Source organism: Pagrus pagrus (assembly GCF_965226575.1).
Source record: "Pagrus pagrus genome assembly, chromosome: 10".
Classification (NCBI taxonomy): Eukaryota; Metazoa; Chordata; class Actinopteri; order Spariformes; family Sparidae; genus Pagrus; species Pagrus pagrus.
The window spans coordinates 32,340,842-32,354,197 of NC_140194.1; the positions used below are offsets into that span (position 1 = coordinate 32,340,842).

Genomic DNA, 13,356 nt, shown 5'->3' on the forward strand with positions numbered 1-13,356 from the left:
CTGTCATTAAGGAAGATTTATTACATGACTGTTGATTTAGACTACACTATTATTATCTGCTGAACATAATAAACTTGTATCTGAGTATCAACTTAAATATGATCATTTACATTTGACAAATAAATATGTTATGAAAGAAATATAAAAGCAAGGAATCAAGGCAATCATAAAAAATCACAAGCCATAAAATAGGTGATGATCATGGAGAAGAATATGTTCTCCTGACCATTTGCTCTTTAGACACGTATGAAGCTCCTGGGATAAGCTTGTTAAAGTCAGATATCAGATTACGAGAGACGTATTTTTTCCCTTTTTAAATTCAATCTCATGTCTCCGAGGGCGACAAAGAAAAATCTGATGATGGCATTATATGATATTATTGAATTCCATTATGCGATGTGTTCGTGACCTGCCCATCCTGTCTGCAGGAGGGGGCTGCTGACGCGCGCTGACAGCAGCGGGGTCGGGCTGGGATCACATAAAAGGTGGATGGAGCCCTCGTTCCATCCGAACCGCTGTGTGACACACATCCAGCAACTTCTGCTGCTGACTTCTGAGTGGAACAGACGGCGGGACAAGCATATCAAAGGTAAGTACTTCTTTCTCTTCTTTGGGAAAGTTTGTTTATGTCGACTAAAATATAGGCTATGCTCATGACTAGTCGTCCTGAATATTGGCTGATGATCTGATTGTTCCCACTTGTTCTTTGTGGATGTGGACGTTCTCTGTTCTCTATCTCAGATGCAGAGGTGCTTTGGGTTTTTCTGCGTGTCGCTCATCTTCTGCGCAACTTTTTCTGAGACCATCGGGTTGGTCATTGCGGTAAGTTGTTCGAGATTCAACGCAAATTTCTACTGTTATTGTGTGAACGACATTGCATTGCATTTCCAAGCAGGCGCTAAGTCTTTCAGAGATGCATTATAGCAACAACAAAATACAATTAGGTGATATAAATAACAATGTAAGTGACGAAAGTGACAAATAGGCCAGAACGTATATGTAAACCTAAATGTAAATTATCAAATAACAATATGAAATAGTATAAACGTATGATATTAACAATTTATAACTACAAATTTGAAAGGAGAGAAGATGACTGCATATAAAGAGGGAAATGCCATTCTAGGAATACATATCAATGTACTGTAGTGTAAAATGTATTGTATGGTAATAACAACAGGTGTGTGGAAGTGCTGTGAACAAAAGCCATTATGTGCTTGATATATCCACACAATTAATTTTCTCAAGGTTTATTAGTACAAAGATATCAAAAAAGAATACACTAAAATCCAAGACAATGAAAACAGTTTAAACATGAATTTCTTTGTCTTGTCTTTGCATATGTCATTAATATGGGAGTTGAGTTGATATAACAGACAAACTGAGCGAAGGTTGGCTGTTGGGTTTGTGCACCTGTGGATGTATGTTGGGAGATGTCTGTGGATGCCCCAGGAGTTCTTCAAAAGTGCAGCAAGATGATGGTGGTTAGACTACATAAATAAATACAGAGAGGTAGTTCAAAAGTCAAAGTATATCGGTTGGCCGATATTACTGGCCAATATGGACTTATCACAGATATATGGGTATGGCTGTATATGTTGTCTAATATGTGCCTATATGAAAACTTTTTTTTTTTTGGAGATGATAATGCAGAAAAAAATACCTTTGAAAATGTAAGATCATTGCCAAAAACGTGTATTTCAGCAGACATGCAGCTATAGAAATGTTTTACTTCTTAAAATAGGTATTAGCATAGGCCACAAAGATTGAGTATACGTCAGGCTCTACTAATTATCATTTTATATATATATACACCTTTCATACATAAAATGCAGCTCAGAGTGCTTCAGAAAGAAACAGGCACAGGTTGTAATGAATCATGCAAGGGTTTAATAAGAGTTAAAAAGTTGTATAAAAGATATAATATAATTTACATATATATATTTAATAAAAAATAGAATATTAAAAGAGAAAGGGCCATGGCAAAAACTAAAGAAACTCAAAGGATATAGCCAATGAAGCAGGATCAGATCAGAATCAAATAGAGCAGTACCATTACCAAGTGTAGGAAAATAGTCGGGTAAAAGACGAGGTTCTTGACCGAAGAGATACAAGAGTGAAAAAGTGTGTTTTCAGCAACAGTGTTTCTTTAAGTCACTCATAGAATCAGATTGTCTGATATGCAGGGGTTGTGTGGTCCATAGTTTGGGGGCATAGGCACTAAAGGCTGCTTCAGCAAGGTTTTTTTGGTCCTTGTAACTGTTAATAGTCTAGAGTCTAATGATCGTACTGGCCACTGATCGTACTATGAGGGTACCATATCATTATGAGCTTTAAAAACCAAACTTTAAATTGATCCTATAGGATACAGGATAGGATAATTCATTTAATTGGGTAGCATATTTTATATTTTCAAAGATTTTAGACCATCAACATTGAACAGTAAACTCATGTATCTTGTTTCATGATCTTATCATTGTGTGTGTGTGTCTGCAGGCCAAGGAGAAACGTGGCTGGACCCTGAACAGTGCTGGCTACCTGTTAGGTCCCCGTAAGTACTAACTGAACACACACATATCACTCTGCAGCATTCTGCCTCTGTGTGCTCAGACAGCATCTGGTTTGTCTTGCTGAGCTCTTCAAGTTCTTCAAACACAAAGACATCAGAAGACTAAAATCCAGGCCATGCTCAAGTGTCGGTAGCTGATACCATTTAACACCTATGTCCAAATACTCCCTTATCAAAGGCTGAGCCAGGATTGAGGCACTCTCCCTAAAAACATAAAAAGAATAAAATAAATGGGGCTTGGAAGGCTATATGTCAGTGTTTGATGATCTGCAGCATTTTGAGGCAATTCAAGTAGGGAATGTTTCCTTTACTCAATAAGAGTCACAGCAGATTACACAGGACAGGTGACAGGAAGAATGTAATGTCAGCATACATTTGCACAACAGACCCCTTTGCAACATTTTAACTTGTCATACCATGAAGAGCACAGGTGGAATTTAAAATGTTGATGATGGCTGGATTCCATTTAGGTTGACACTTAATAGAATTAAGCCATTGTTAATGTTATTATTTACGCCTGTGCTTTTCATGCTACAAGTCAAAATGTCTGCTGTTGACAGATAACTGTGAATATAAACTGCGAAATGTCTCTTAAAGCTCAGAATTCTTTTAACACATTAATAATGTTCACTAGACTGACATAGCGCCGCTTGTGCCAATATTGATATTTTAATTGAAACATGCAGGTGCTCACAACAGATTCCCCTGCTACCCTTGACTTACCAGAGTAACCACTTCATAACTCTTGGTGTAAACTTCTGTGAACCTAATTTACACAGACTATAAAGATTTTAGTAAGGTATAGCTGTATCTTTCTTTAAAGTCCAGAACTGTTCTGCTCTCTGGCAGCTCAGCCTTTTACCAGTTTGCGGCTATTTTACATTGGAATAATGGGACACATGGAAAAATTGCAGTTTCATAACTGCGTCTTTAATAGGAACATACTATAAGACTTAATTTCTGTGAATATAGTGAATCAAATACATTTGTCCTGCCTTTTGCCTTTTTAGAGGTATTTTTTCTTCTTCATTTACAAAAACATCATGATACAACATTGATGATTGTCTTGCAGTGTATTGCAAAATTGATGTATTGTGATAGCATCATTGTGATAGCACCGTACTGTGATTTACTCTGATTCACAGCCATTGTTTTGATATTTAAATATTGATTAGTGCAGCTTTAACCAAAAGTGGGAGATGGATAGGACATCCAGCACCTGAGTAGCTGAAGCATTAAGTCCTGATAGTTTATTGTTAAGTAATGACCTTGAACCTAGAACATGATGAAAAAATCTTACATGCAGTAATCAAGCTTTGACTAAACTGGGCTTTCATATGGATCCCAGAGCTCACCTGTATTGCTTGAAAATGTTGCCTGTAACATGGCTAACAAAAGACACTGTCAAGCTCATCTTCTGTGAATCAATGCTGTTCTGTCTCTTTATGCCTGTCCACTGTCTCCATTATCTAATTTGGTATAATTTAAAGATTGCCTCATTACCTTTGGAGGACACATTAAGTGAACACTGGGTATCCAGATGTGTGTGTGGTGTATGTGTGGTGTGTGTGTGTGTGTGTGTGTGTGTGTGTGTGTGTGTGTGTGTGTGTGTGTGTGTGTGTGTGTGTGTGTGTGTGTGTGTGAGTGAGTGTGTGAAGCCCAGGTAAAGGTTGCTCCTGCCTCATCCTGTGTTTCAGGTCGTATTGATCACCTAATTCAGATAAAGGATTCTCCCAGTGCCAGAGGCAGAGACGAGCTGGTCACTCAATGTAAGATAGAAACATACGGCCGCTGCAGGGCCTTGGTGGAGGCAAGGAATTGCTCTGTCCAAACATCCCGCCTCTTAGCTGCTTCTGTCACTCATCAAGGGGGGGCATCTGTCTTCCTGCTGCTGTCTGCGCTTAAGCATCCAAACATTGCATTTCTCTGTGTGCTTGAAGCAACCAGAGGAAAGGTGTGGCACAGTGGATTACACTGTGTATAAGTATTGTTGTCAGAATAGGAGAAACAGGAAAGATTCCCACTACTCAGTGTAGTAGTAGATACTAGCACTGTAGTTCCTTTTGCCAAGTAGTAGTATCAAATGAACAATCAAAATCATTTGTCAGTTCAGCTTTTTTACTGTGTTTTTAAAAAAAAATTATTTTACAGTAATGTGCTTATTAAAATAGCATTAAGCCTGAAGAAGTGTTTTTAACTGGGCCCCTTTGATGTTAAAACCGTGAAATTAATTCTAATTGAAATTAGAAGTTTTACTTTTCAAGGAAGGAGATTGTAAAACACATATTGTAATTATATGTTTGTATATGTAAATATATATGTATTTTCTAACTCTCTTTAAGACATATTACATAATAATTTGGATTAACACATGGTATTTAAAATTGCAGGATATTTAATGTTAAATGTAAGACCTAAACACATGGAGACAAGAGGAGAGGGTATACTTGAAAGACAAAACCATTAAAATACATTATTTTCCACTCCAATGCCATGTATTTTAATTGGATTTTTAAACTTACAGTTCAATAAACACACAAAGACTGCAGGGGTTTCTAGCTCAAGTACTACTCTAGCTGATGAGGAAGACCCTGAGAGGGGTCAAACAGTTCCAGCCACTTAACATCTCTCCTCTATAATCTAACATCATGACCACTCAGAGAGTCGAGTTGTGCCCTTAAAGGATAAAGACACGTACCTGTTAAAAGCTGGTAAGTAATGCTGCAACATAATAAAAAAATACTGTCTGATAAAGTAGATAACATCAGTAGTTTAATGAAAATACACTTTTTATTTATTTAAATCATCAAAACACTGACTCAATAAATTCTATGTGAGCCCCGGTTGTTTTCCAATCCAACATTATTATTTACAGAGTGATGCATTGTTTTCCAGGCCATTTAAAAACACTTCAGTGTTGTTTTGGATATATTTCCAAAATCTATCCGCTGCCTGATCTCCTTGCTCTGTACACAAGGCAACATGTAACTCGTGACAGGCACAAACTGGGGCTCGTAGTAGATGAGACACTGTGGTTTTAGAAGTAGTTAGCCTTCAAGTTATTTCCTGACCAAATACCAAACCCAAATTACAATTTACTGTGCAACCTAAAAAGGTACAAAATGGATATATGAAAAAGTTTCTTTACAGCTTTTTTGTTTTTACCCTTTTTACAGGGCAAAACTGGTTTACCCCTGCCTCCAGTCTTTGTGCTTAGCTAGGCTAAATATAGTCTCATTATGTGCTACTGCAGTTCTACACAGAGACCCAAACCATTCCCTTACCCATGTCCTTAAGACCCAACCCAAATGTAATATGAAATGAAATGAAATATCAAGTTTTTGGGGAGGCCTGTCTCTTCCCCACTTCCTGGCAACACATGACACACAAAGATGTAAACCAGACATTCCCAAATTCAAGAATGATATGGCCCAATTTGAAATCGGAAAATCTTTTGCGGGCCACCCAAAATTTTAATCACAACTCTGATCAACACATAACACGAAGAGGAAGTATTTCCCTTAGCAGATGAAGAATAACACCTAATTTAACTCCCTTGTTTTATCAGTTATGATTACTTAAGAAAAATATTTGATCATAAATATGTTATGGCAATTTTACAGTTAATCTCACGTCCCACCTGCAGTACCTTCATGGCCCACACATTAGGAATCACTGCTGTAAAAAATTAAGAAGGGACAGTTCCTATTAAAATATATTTGAAATAATCCCACTGCAATAAAGCCAACTGTTCTCTGGTGTGACCCTGCTGGACACACAGAGATGACTAAAAGCACATTTTCCTGCTACTGGACATTCCATTTAAAAATGGCACAAAATATTCAACTTCAACTCTAAACAATGTGATATTTAAAAACCATCACTGGTTAACAGATTTGTTTTGCACAGTGTATTCTGGTCTGTTACACAGTGCCACCATGAATCACTTAAACTGATTAAAACACATTAAAAGACTGTTGAGGATAAGTTGAACTCTGTCAAAGATGTGTCACTTTAATCTGTAGGCTCATGAAAATCTAATGTCACTCTTTAAGCACAAAGACTCCATAGGAATACACTGATGGCTAATGATGCATCCAACACCATGGCTAAACAAATTATTTTGCTTTCCCATATTTTATTATCATTTATTCTTTCATCATTATTGTTCTAACGCATTTCCTTGTGTGTTAAATCTGCAGTCCATCCTATTTTAACTGTGCACTTTTTATTTCTTCTGTTGTTCAAATCTCTGTTTTACTGCAATTCAATGAGCCAAGCCTTGCAGGTGGTCCGTAAAAGTTTGGAAATTAACCCAACCCTTACAAAGCAAATACCATGCTGAAATAACCAAGTGTACAACAATGTGCTTTAGCTCTTCTTACAAAAATTAGGTAGGTCTGGCCTGTGAGTATTGTGTACGTATGTGTGTCTAATGTATGATGCTTCTGACCCTGGGATATTTTGGAAATGTGTGTATTTTTGGTTGTTATCACTTTGCTTGGTAAATTCAGATAATTTCAAGTGATATTTTCAGTTCATGCAAAATACAAAAAGAATCTTTCACAACTGAAAACATAAAAACATAAAAAATGTTCTTGAAAATTAAACTTGAACTGCAGTATAACTACTTATCATGAAATTGAGATTAGGGCCGTAACCAGTGGAATCACATGTTCAGTAGACCCATCTGCAGTTTGTATGACTGTATACATTGTGATCACTCCTCATTGTCCAGATGGAATAGATGGACACAGGACACTAGGAGACAAGCCGGGTCTGGCTGGCAAGAGGGACATGGGCCAAGAGGAGGACTTCAGAACAGGTCTGTCTGTCTGTCTGTCTCTCATACACAGAAACAAGATGATATTCCTCTATCTACTTTTAAAGAATAAGCCTCACTGATTTATTGTGCAGCCGCATAGTGCCCCTGAATCAAATCAAGTAAGCGCTATACATTAAGCTCTAATTCCTTTTTTACCCCTTCTCTCTGCATTCTCTGTGATCATCTTCATGCTGTCAGTGTGAATGAAAATTAGGGGTGTTTCACTGACTATTTATAGGCAACTATGGGCGTTTCATGAAGCTTGAAAAAGGTATGGCACATTTCCAGTTGATTGTGATTTACAAAGGGAAACCGGCGAGCACTTTCTGCGTTTCTTCTGTACACCACCTTTCGATGTGAATCCTATGCACAATTTTATGTATGAGGCCCCAGGTTAGGTTGGCAGAAGTTACCATGGTGATATATCCAGGTCAAAAGTGCAATTTTGCAATTTGCATTTTGTATGAACATCCCTGGGGAAAATGAGTACACGTGAATTTGCCGAGGAATCATGAAGCCTCAGAACCTACATTGTACAACATGAGGGGAAAACTTCGACTGGCAGTGGGTCACAATCGTCTGAAAAAACCTCAATCGAGTGCCAACAACAAGCTAGATTCAGAGATAGCAGCTGGTAGTTTGTTAGCATATAGGCTGCACAGCACATTAGCATGCTAGAATTATTCTCATACCGAGTTGGTGAAAAGCAGGTCGCACTCGCACGTAAAGCAGGTCGCACTAGACGCCTTTACGTCAGATAGGTTCCTACCCACTCTGTTACACAGTGCGGTTTCTGCCGGCGCGACCCCCCTCAGGCTGCACAGACTTCACCATTCATCCTATTAAAGGGGAACTACCGTTTTTTACAACCTGGACCTTATTTCTAGCATAAAATATGATCATTTACTCACCCAGATAACTTTGGTGTCATTTGAAGTCGTTCGGACGAAATTAGATCCAGTGTAGCGCCGATATATCCATATAATGCGAGTGATCCGGGCACTGAAACACAGCCTCTATATAACACTTTATCTGCCACGAAACTAGTTCATTTCACCAATATTTTGTCATGATAAACATACAGGTAAACAAGCTGGCTGTCGCGGGTGCGCGCGCAGCTCAGAGATGACATCTTCCAGGTCAGAGGTAGTAGGTTAACCTACAGACCCCGGATGTTGCAACAGGCGGACTCAGAGGGGAATAGCACTAGCGTATCATAACAAAATATCGGTGAAATGAACTAGTTTCGCGGCAGATAATGCTCATAGAGGCTGCGCTTCGGTGCCCGGATCACTCGCATTATATGGATATACGCGGCGCTCCACTGGATCTAATTTCATCCAAACGACGCCAAATGACACCAAAGTTATCTGGGTGAGTAAATGATCGTATTTTATGCTAGAAATCAGGTCCAGGTTGTAAAAAACGGTAGTTACCCTTTAGCCGTTTTTCTACCACTCAACTGAGTTTACTACCCCTCAATGTAAATAATTATTTACATTATTATTACATTATTATTATTATTTATTTACTTATTAAGTGTGACAAAGTGTGTCAAATGAATTCAAAGTGGGCTTATAGGTTATGAAAATGTAAAACCAGCTGAAAAAAAGGTAACTGAACAACAATTGACCAGATATTATATTCAAAGGTCATTTTACAACACAGGGTTGTGCAACGATATATATATATATATATATATACATATATTCTTGCGGACGCAAGAACCTAAATGCAGACACAGGGAATGATGCATTAAGAACGTTTTATTTAAGTAACAGGGATGGAGGTGAAGAGGAGCGCAGGGATTGCTGGTGGACAAGTAGGCATACAGGCAGGCAGGCAGATGAGGTTATCTTGAGGCACAGAGAAATACTTCTTAAACAAAAGTAAAACATCGCAAGGAACAAACACGAGAAATAGCATTAAATATAAAGAGGCTAGGAGCCAGAAAGGCAACTATCACAGTAGAGAATTGGATCCAGCGAAGACTGGAAGTAAAGCTGTGGTTAACATACTGGATGAGGTGAAGAGCTCATGGGAGACAGGTGAGCAGACTGGGAAAGATGACGAGTTAATTGCAGGCAGGTGAGCAGAGCTGGGAGCCAGTGGAGTGGGAGAGGGAGACCACAGCACCACAGGACAGACACACAGAGACACAAGCTAGAGCACAGGAGAAACAGGGAAGGGGAAAAACAAAAAAATACAAGGAAGAACACTGGAACATAGCCATGGCCGTGACCGATAGTTCAAGGAGAACATGTGACAACATTTCTTAAAGACGTACAATTAGTTCCAATCATACATGTCGCGGCCGCGTCTCAGTCACCTTACGGCTGCTCTAGACTATGTTTGTGGATCCAACGGCTACACCATGGCAAATAACAAAATGATTTAACTACGTAGCCTACTCAACCACAGTAGAGGCACAGAAATCAAGGAGAAATGATGAGTCTTACAGTGGATTGCACGCACCAGGTAACAGAGACACATCCAGTGAAATCAAAGGGTGAGTAACTACTAATGCGATTCTGGGGAAATATAGTTGAATAATGAGTCTTATCCTGAGGTCATTGGAACCGAGGCACTAACCCAAAGCTTCACTATTTAATTTTTCAAGAATCCCCTATCTTTCTCCAGAAGTTACATATTGTTGCTTTGAGTCAGAAGTATTCCTGTTTATTAGTTCTGAAATCGGTCTGAAAATGAAAAATAGGAAGTTCAAGAAACTTGAAATTTATATATATATATATGCTTTAATTCATTGATCAAAAATGAGTTGCTACCACCAAATTCCTGCAAGATGTTTTACAGTGCAAACACCAAAGCAACAACATAGCCCTTCCAACAACCATGTCACCCTCCAGCAACCTTTGCAATAGCTATTGCAAGAAATTTTTTAAGAATCCTTCATGTTTCATTCTACTTACAGTTCGTTAAGAGGACTTTCCCAGAACACTGATTACCTTTATATCATGCATTTTTTGGTTCAGTTTTCTGTGTAATTGATATCTGTCATGTTGAAGAATCTTAAAAGGATTCCTTCTATCAAGATCTTGGTATCTGGAGTTATTAATTTCCCCTCATGTTGTCCCCTGCGCTCCTGTCAAACAGAGTGTACTGCCAGACTTTAGATGACATGATAACAGGCCACACTTCCTTTGCTTCCACAGGTGCCCTGAGAATAGCAGATGGAGACATCATCCACACTGTCATTGACTTTCTGTCATACCTCAAACTTAAAGGTATGCTAATGATTTTGGTTTTAACTAACTTGAAAGCAATGTTGCGGTACTTAAGTAGTCTGTTACACTATCGTTCTAATGCTTTTGCGTTACTCTGCAACATCACCTGAGATTCACTTTCACACAATCACCTAGTGCATATGCAAAAAAATGTTCTGGTTTCTGCGTTAACTTCCTGGTTATGTGTCCCATTGAACATGCGCAGTAGAGTTTCCCCTACTGGCCCAACCCGTGGGTTCCCGCTCAGGCCAAGTTTTACAAATATCAAACCTCCATGGATCAAGGATTCATAATAGAAAGAGTCATAATTGACCTTCTTTGCAGTCCTTGGTGTCCTGTCAACAGTTTTACAGAGGTCTCTTTCATAATGGTGCTTTTCGGGGACTACAAGGGCTTTTTGAACTACAAGGGATTTTTTCGCTGCAATACCACGTGTGGTCTAGCTTGGAAGCGAAGCTGAGCACCCTCTTATCTACGTTCTATTAATAAATCTATGTGAATAATGCACAATGAGGTGTCCATTATCAGGAATTAATGGACAATGTCGAGGCCAGAACCATCCAATGCACAACAGTTGCCTCCAGAAAGTCCATTACTTCCTGATTATGGACACCTCAAAGGGCGTTATCCTGCTTAAACCATGGTCACTTGCCAAAGAAAAAAATTTAAGACCATTTATGTATTTTTTACGTGTTTTGCAATAAAAATATTACATTTACATTACACAATAATAACAATCCAGTGAGGTTCTCATGAATGGAAACATTGTTAACTACTCCAGTAAAGAGGATGGACCTTAGATATGACTCAGCAATGGGAGCTCATTGAACCCTTCAGCTCAGTTTTAGCCAGAAAGCTAATATTGTGCTTACAAGATTCAGGTCAATCACATTGCGTACGGTCAACAAACAGTAAATATAATTTCACAGCATGATTTGACTTGCTAGCTAACCTGCCATGCAACTGTCCACATACCAATAAAAATGTTTGCAAATGAGTGACCAACTGCAGCCTGAAGTAGTGAATTGAACAGTGAATGGGATGAGGGAGGATCTGTGGATACCAGTAAGTTCAGAGGGACAGTGTAGCTGGCTGTAGTGGGGAGTAAACGCACATGTTCAAGTTTACAGTGAACCACCCAAATCAACCAGGGTTTACCAGGTTATCCATGACTCATTATGGACAATTTATCGGGCAGACACTTAGGTTACCCACCTGATAATTTACCACAGCCCTGAGTCTAGTCTACCTCTAGGAGCTTGTGTGTTACAAACGCTACCTTGTGGTGTTCAGAGGATGGTATATGGAAGGAAGTTTGTGTTGTAAATAGGATAATTGTATTTTTTAAATTTAGATTATTTCAAAAGTCAACGTGTCTGCAGTCAGTTGATGGCAATGCCACTCATTTTAGATACAGGCTATAGTGCATTCATTTAGAATGGTAAACCGGCAGTTTCACTGGAACTACTTGAGGACTTCCAGTGGTGTCTGTTTATCAAAGGTTAATTGACACCCTCCAGCCAATCAGAATCGCGTATTCACCCAGACCATGGTATAAGATTAATTGTGGTGTTTTCTCAAAATACAATAACACATTAATATCAGATCATGTGCCAGCCACAGGCCTCCCATTAGCAGAACAACAGGACACTCAGCATTTAATGATTTCACAATTGTGAGATATATATTATATCTGGAAGATAATGGTGGGTTTGTAAGTAAAGAATGGTTATGATAATTTTGAAATTAGTTTAAGTGACGCACTGCTTCTCTGACGCATATTGTATGTCTACAGTAAAGTTCTCTGTTTGTGTGTGGTTACAGAGATTGGAGCCTTGGACAGCCTGCCTTCCTCTGTGACGTCAGATGAATTGGCCAATCCCTAATGCCGTTGTCTCTTAGCAGTTCATCTCCCTTTACCCAAGTCTGTGTTTGTGCTATCTGGGCTTCCATTGCCCAAAATGTCACTTATTGAACCTCCATTCACACGCTGACTGTAATTTGTCCTGGTACCAAAGATCTGGCTCTGTCCCTACTGATGACAGAGACTGATTGTCCCCAACACAAATTTCAAATTTCTTTTGTCTTTTGTAAGTAAAACCTTAAACTTAGATGGATAATTTAAGTGGATGTAGGTAATAGGGATGTCCGTTCAGAATCCAACACTGTATTACCATCTTAATATACTATCATCTCATTTAAGAGAATGGAGTGAATAAACAGAAAATTGAAATGGCACTGGATTTACTGGTCAACTTGAATTTGTTCATTTCCATCAGTCACAATCACAACATTTATCACTTAGATTTCAACTGCAACTGAGTAAAAACAAAAGTAATACATGCCTCAACATGTGTAATATACTGTAAAATGTGCCTTTATGAAGTTATCATGTAAAAAAGCACCAAAAGAATCCTATCTGTTCCAGATGATCTTTGCTTCGCCATTAATGGAGAACAGTCCTGTATATACCACATTTGTTTGAAAAAAATTATTAATGAGTACTTATATTTCTAAATTAACTCTAATTAAATGTTTTGTTCTGGGTGTGAATTGCTGGGTGGAAGGGGGGATTTCCCCCTCTTCACTGATTATACACCCCCTCTGTTCATTAATTTTCTCTCCCCTGCGGGAAAACGGTTATTCCTGCTTATGGTTAAACTGAATAAAGTAAATGCATTTCCTTTGGCTGCCAGTAGATAATGCAAGTTGAATCA

The 13,356-nt window shown here is 38.6% G+C and overlaps 1 protein-coding gene across 2 annotated transcripts; it reads left to right on the plus strand.

Moving 5' to 3' along the window:
• Positions 1-515: 515 nt before the first annotated feature.
• On the plus strand, positions 516-12,882 carry gal (galanin/GMAP prepropeptide). 2 transcript variants are annotated; one of them, XM_084363968.1, is made up of 7 exons: positions 516-589; positions 742-822; positions 2,497-2,551; positions 4,267-4,338; positions 7,308-7,394; positions 10,568-10,639; positions 12,464-12,882. In XM_084363968.1, exons 2-7 carry the CDS (start codon positions 742-744, stop codon positions 12,523-12,525), a joined length of 429 nt encoding a protein of 142 aa, XP_084220094.1. In that variant the 5' UTR covers positions 516-589; the 3' UTR covers positions 12,526-12,882. The 2 variants fall into 2 exon arrangements, with proteins under 2 accessions (XP_084220094.1, XP_084220095.1); XM_084363969.1 differs by lacking the exon at positions 4,267-4,338.
• Positions 12,883-13,356: the final 474 nt, after the last annotated feature.

Excerpts from the sequence above, each read along its gene's own strand:
- gal (XM_084363968.1), top strand. The coding sequence starts at position 742 with ATGCAGAGGTGCTTTGGGTTTTTCTGCGTGTCGCTCATCTTCTGCGCA. Across the intron at positions 2,552-4,266 it reads TGGCTACCTGTTAGGTCCCC|GTCGTATTGATCACCTAATT; the intron begins GTAAGTACTAAC and ends CCTGTGTTTCAG. Across the intron at positions 7,395-10,567 it reads AGAGGAGGACTTCAGAACAG|GTGCCCTGAGAATAGCAGAT; the intron begins GTCTGTCTGTCT and ends TTGCTTCCACAG.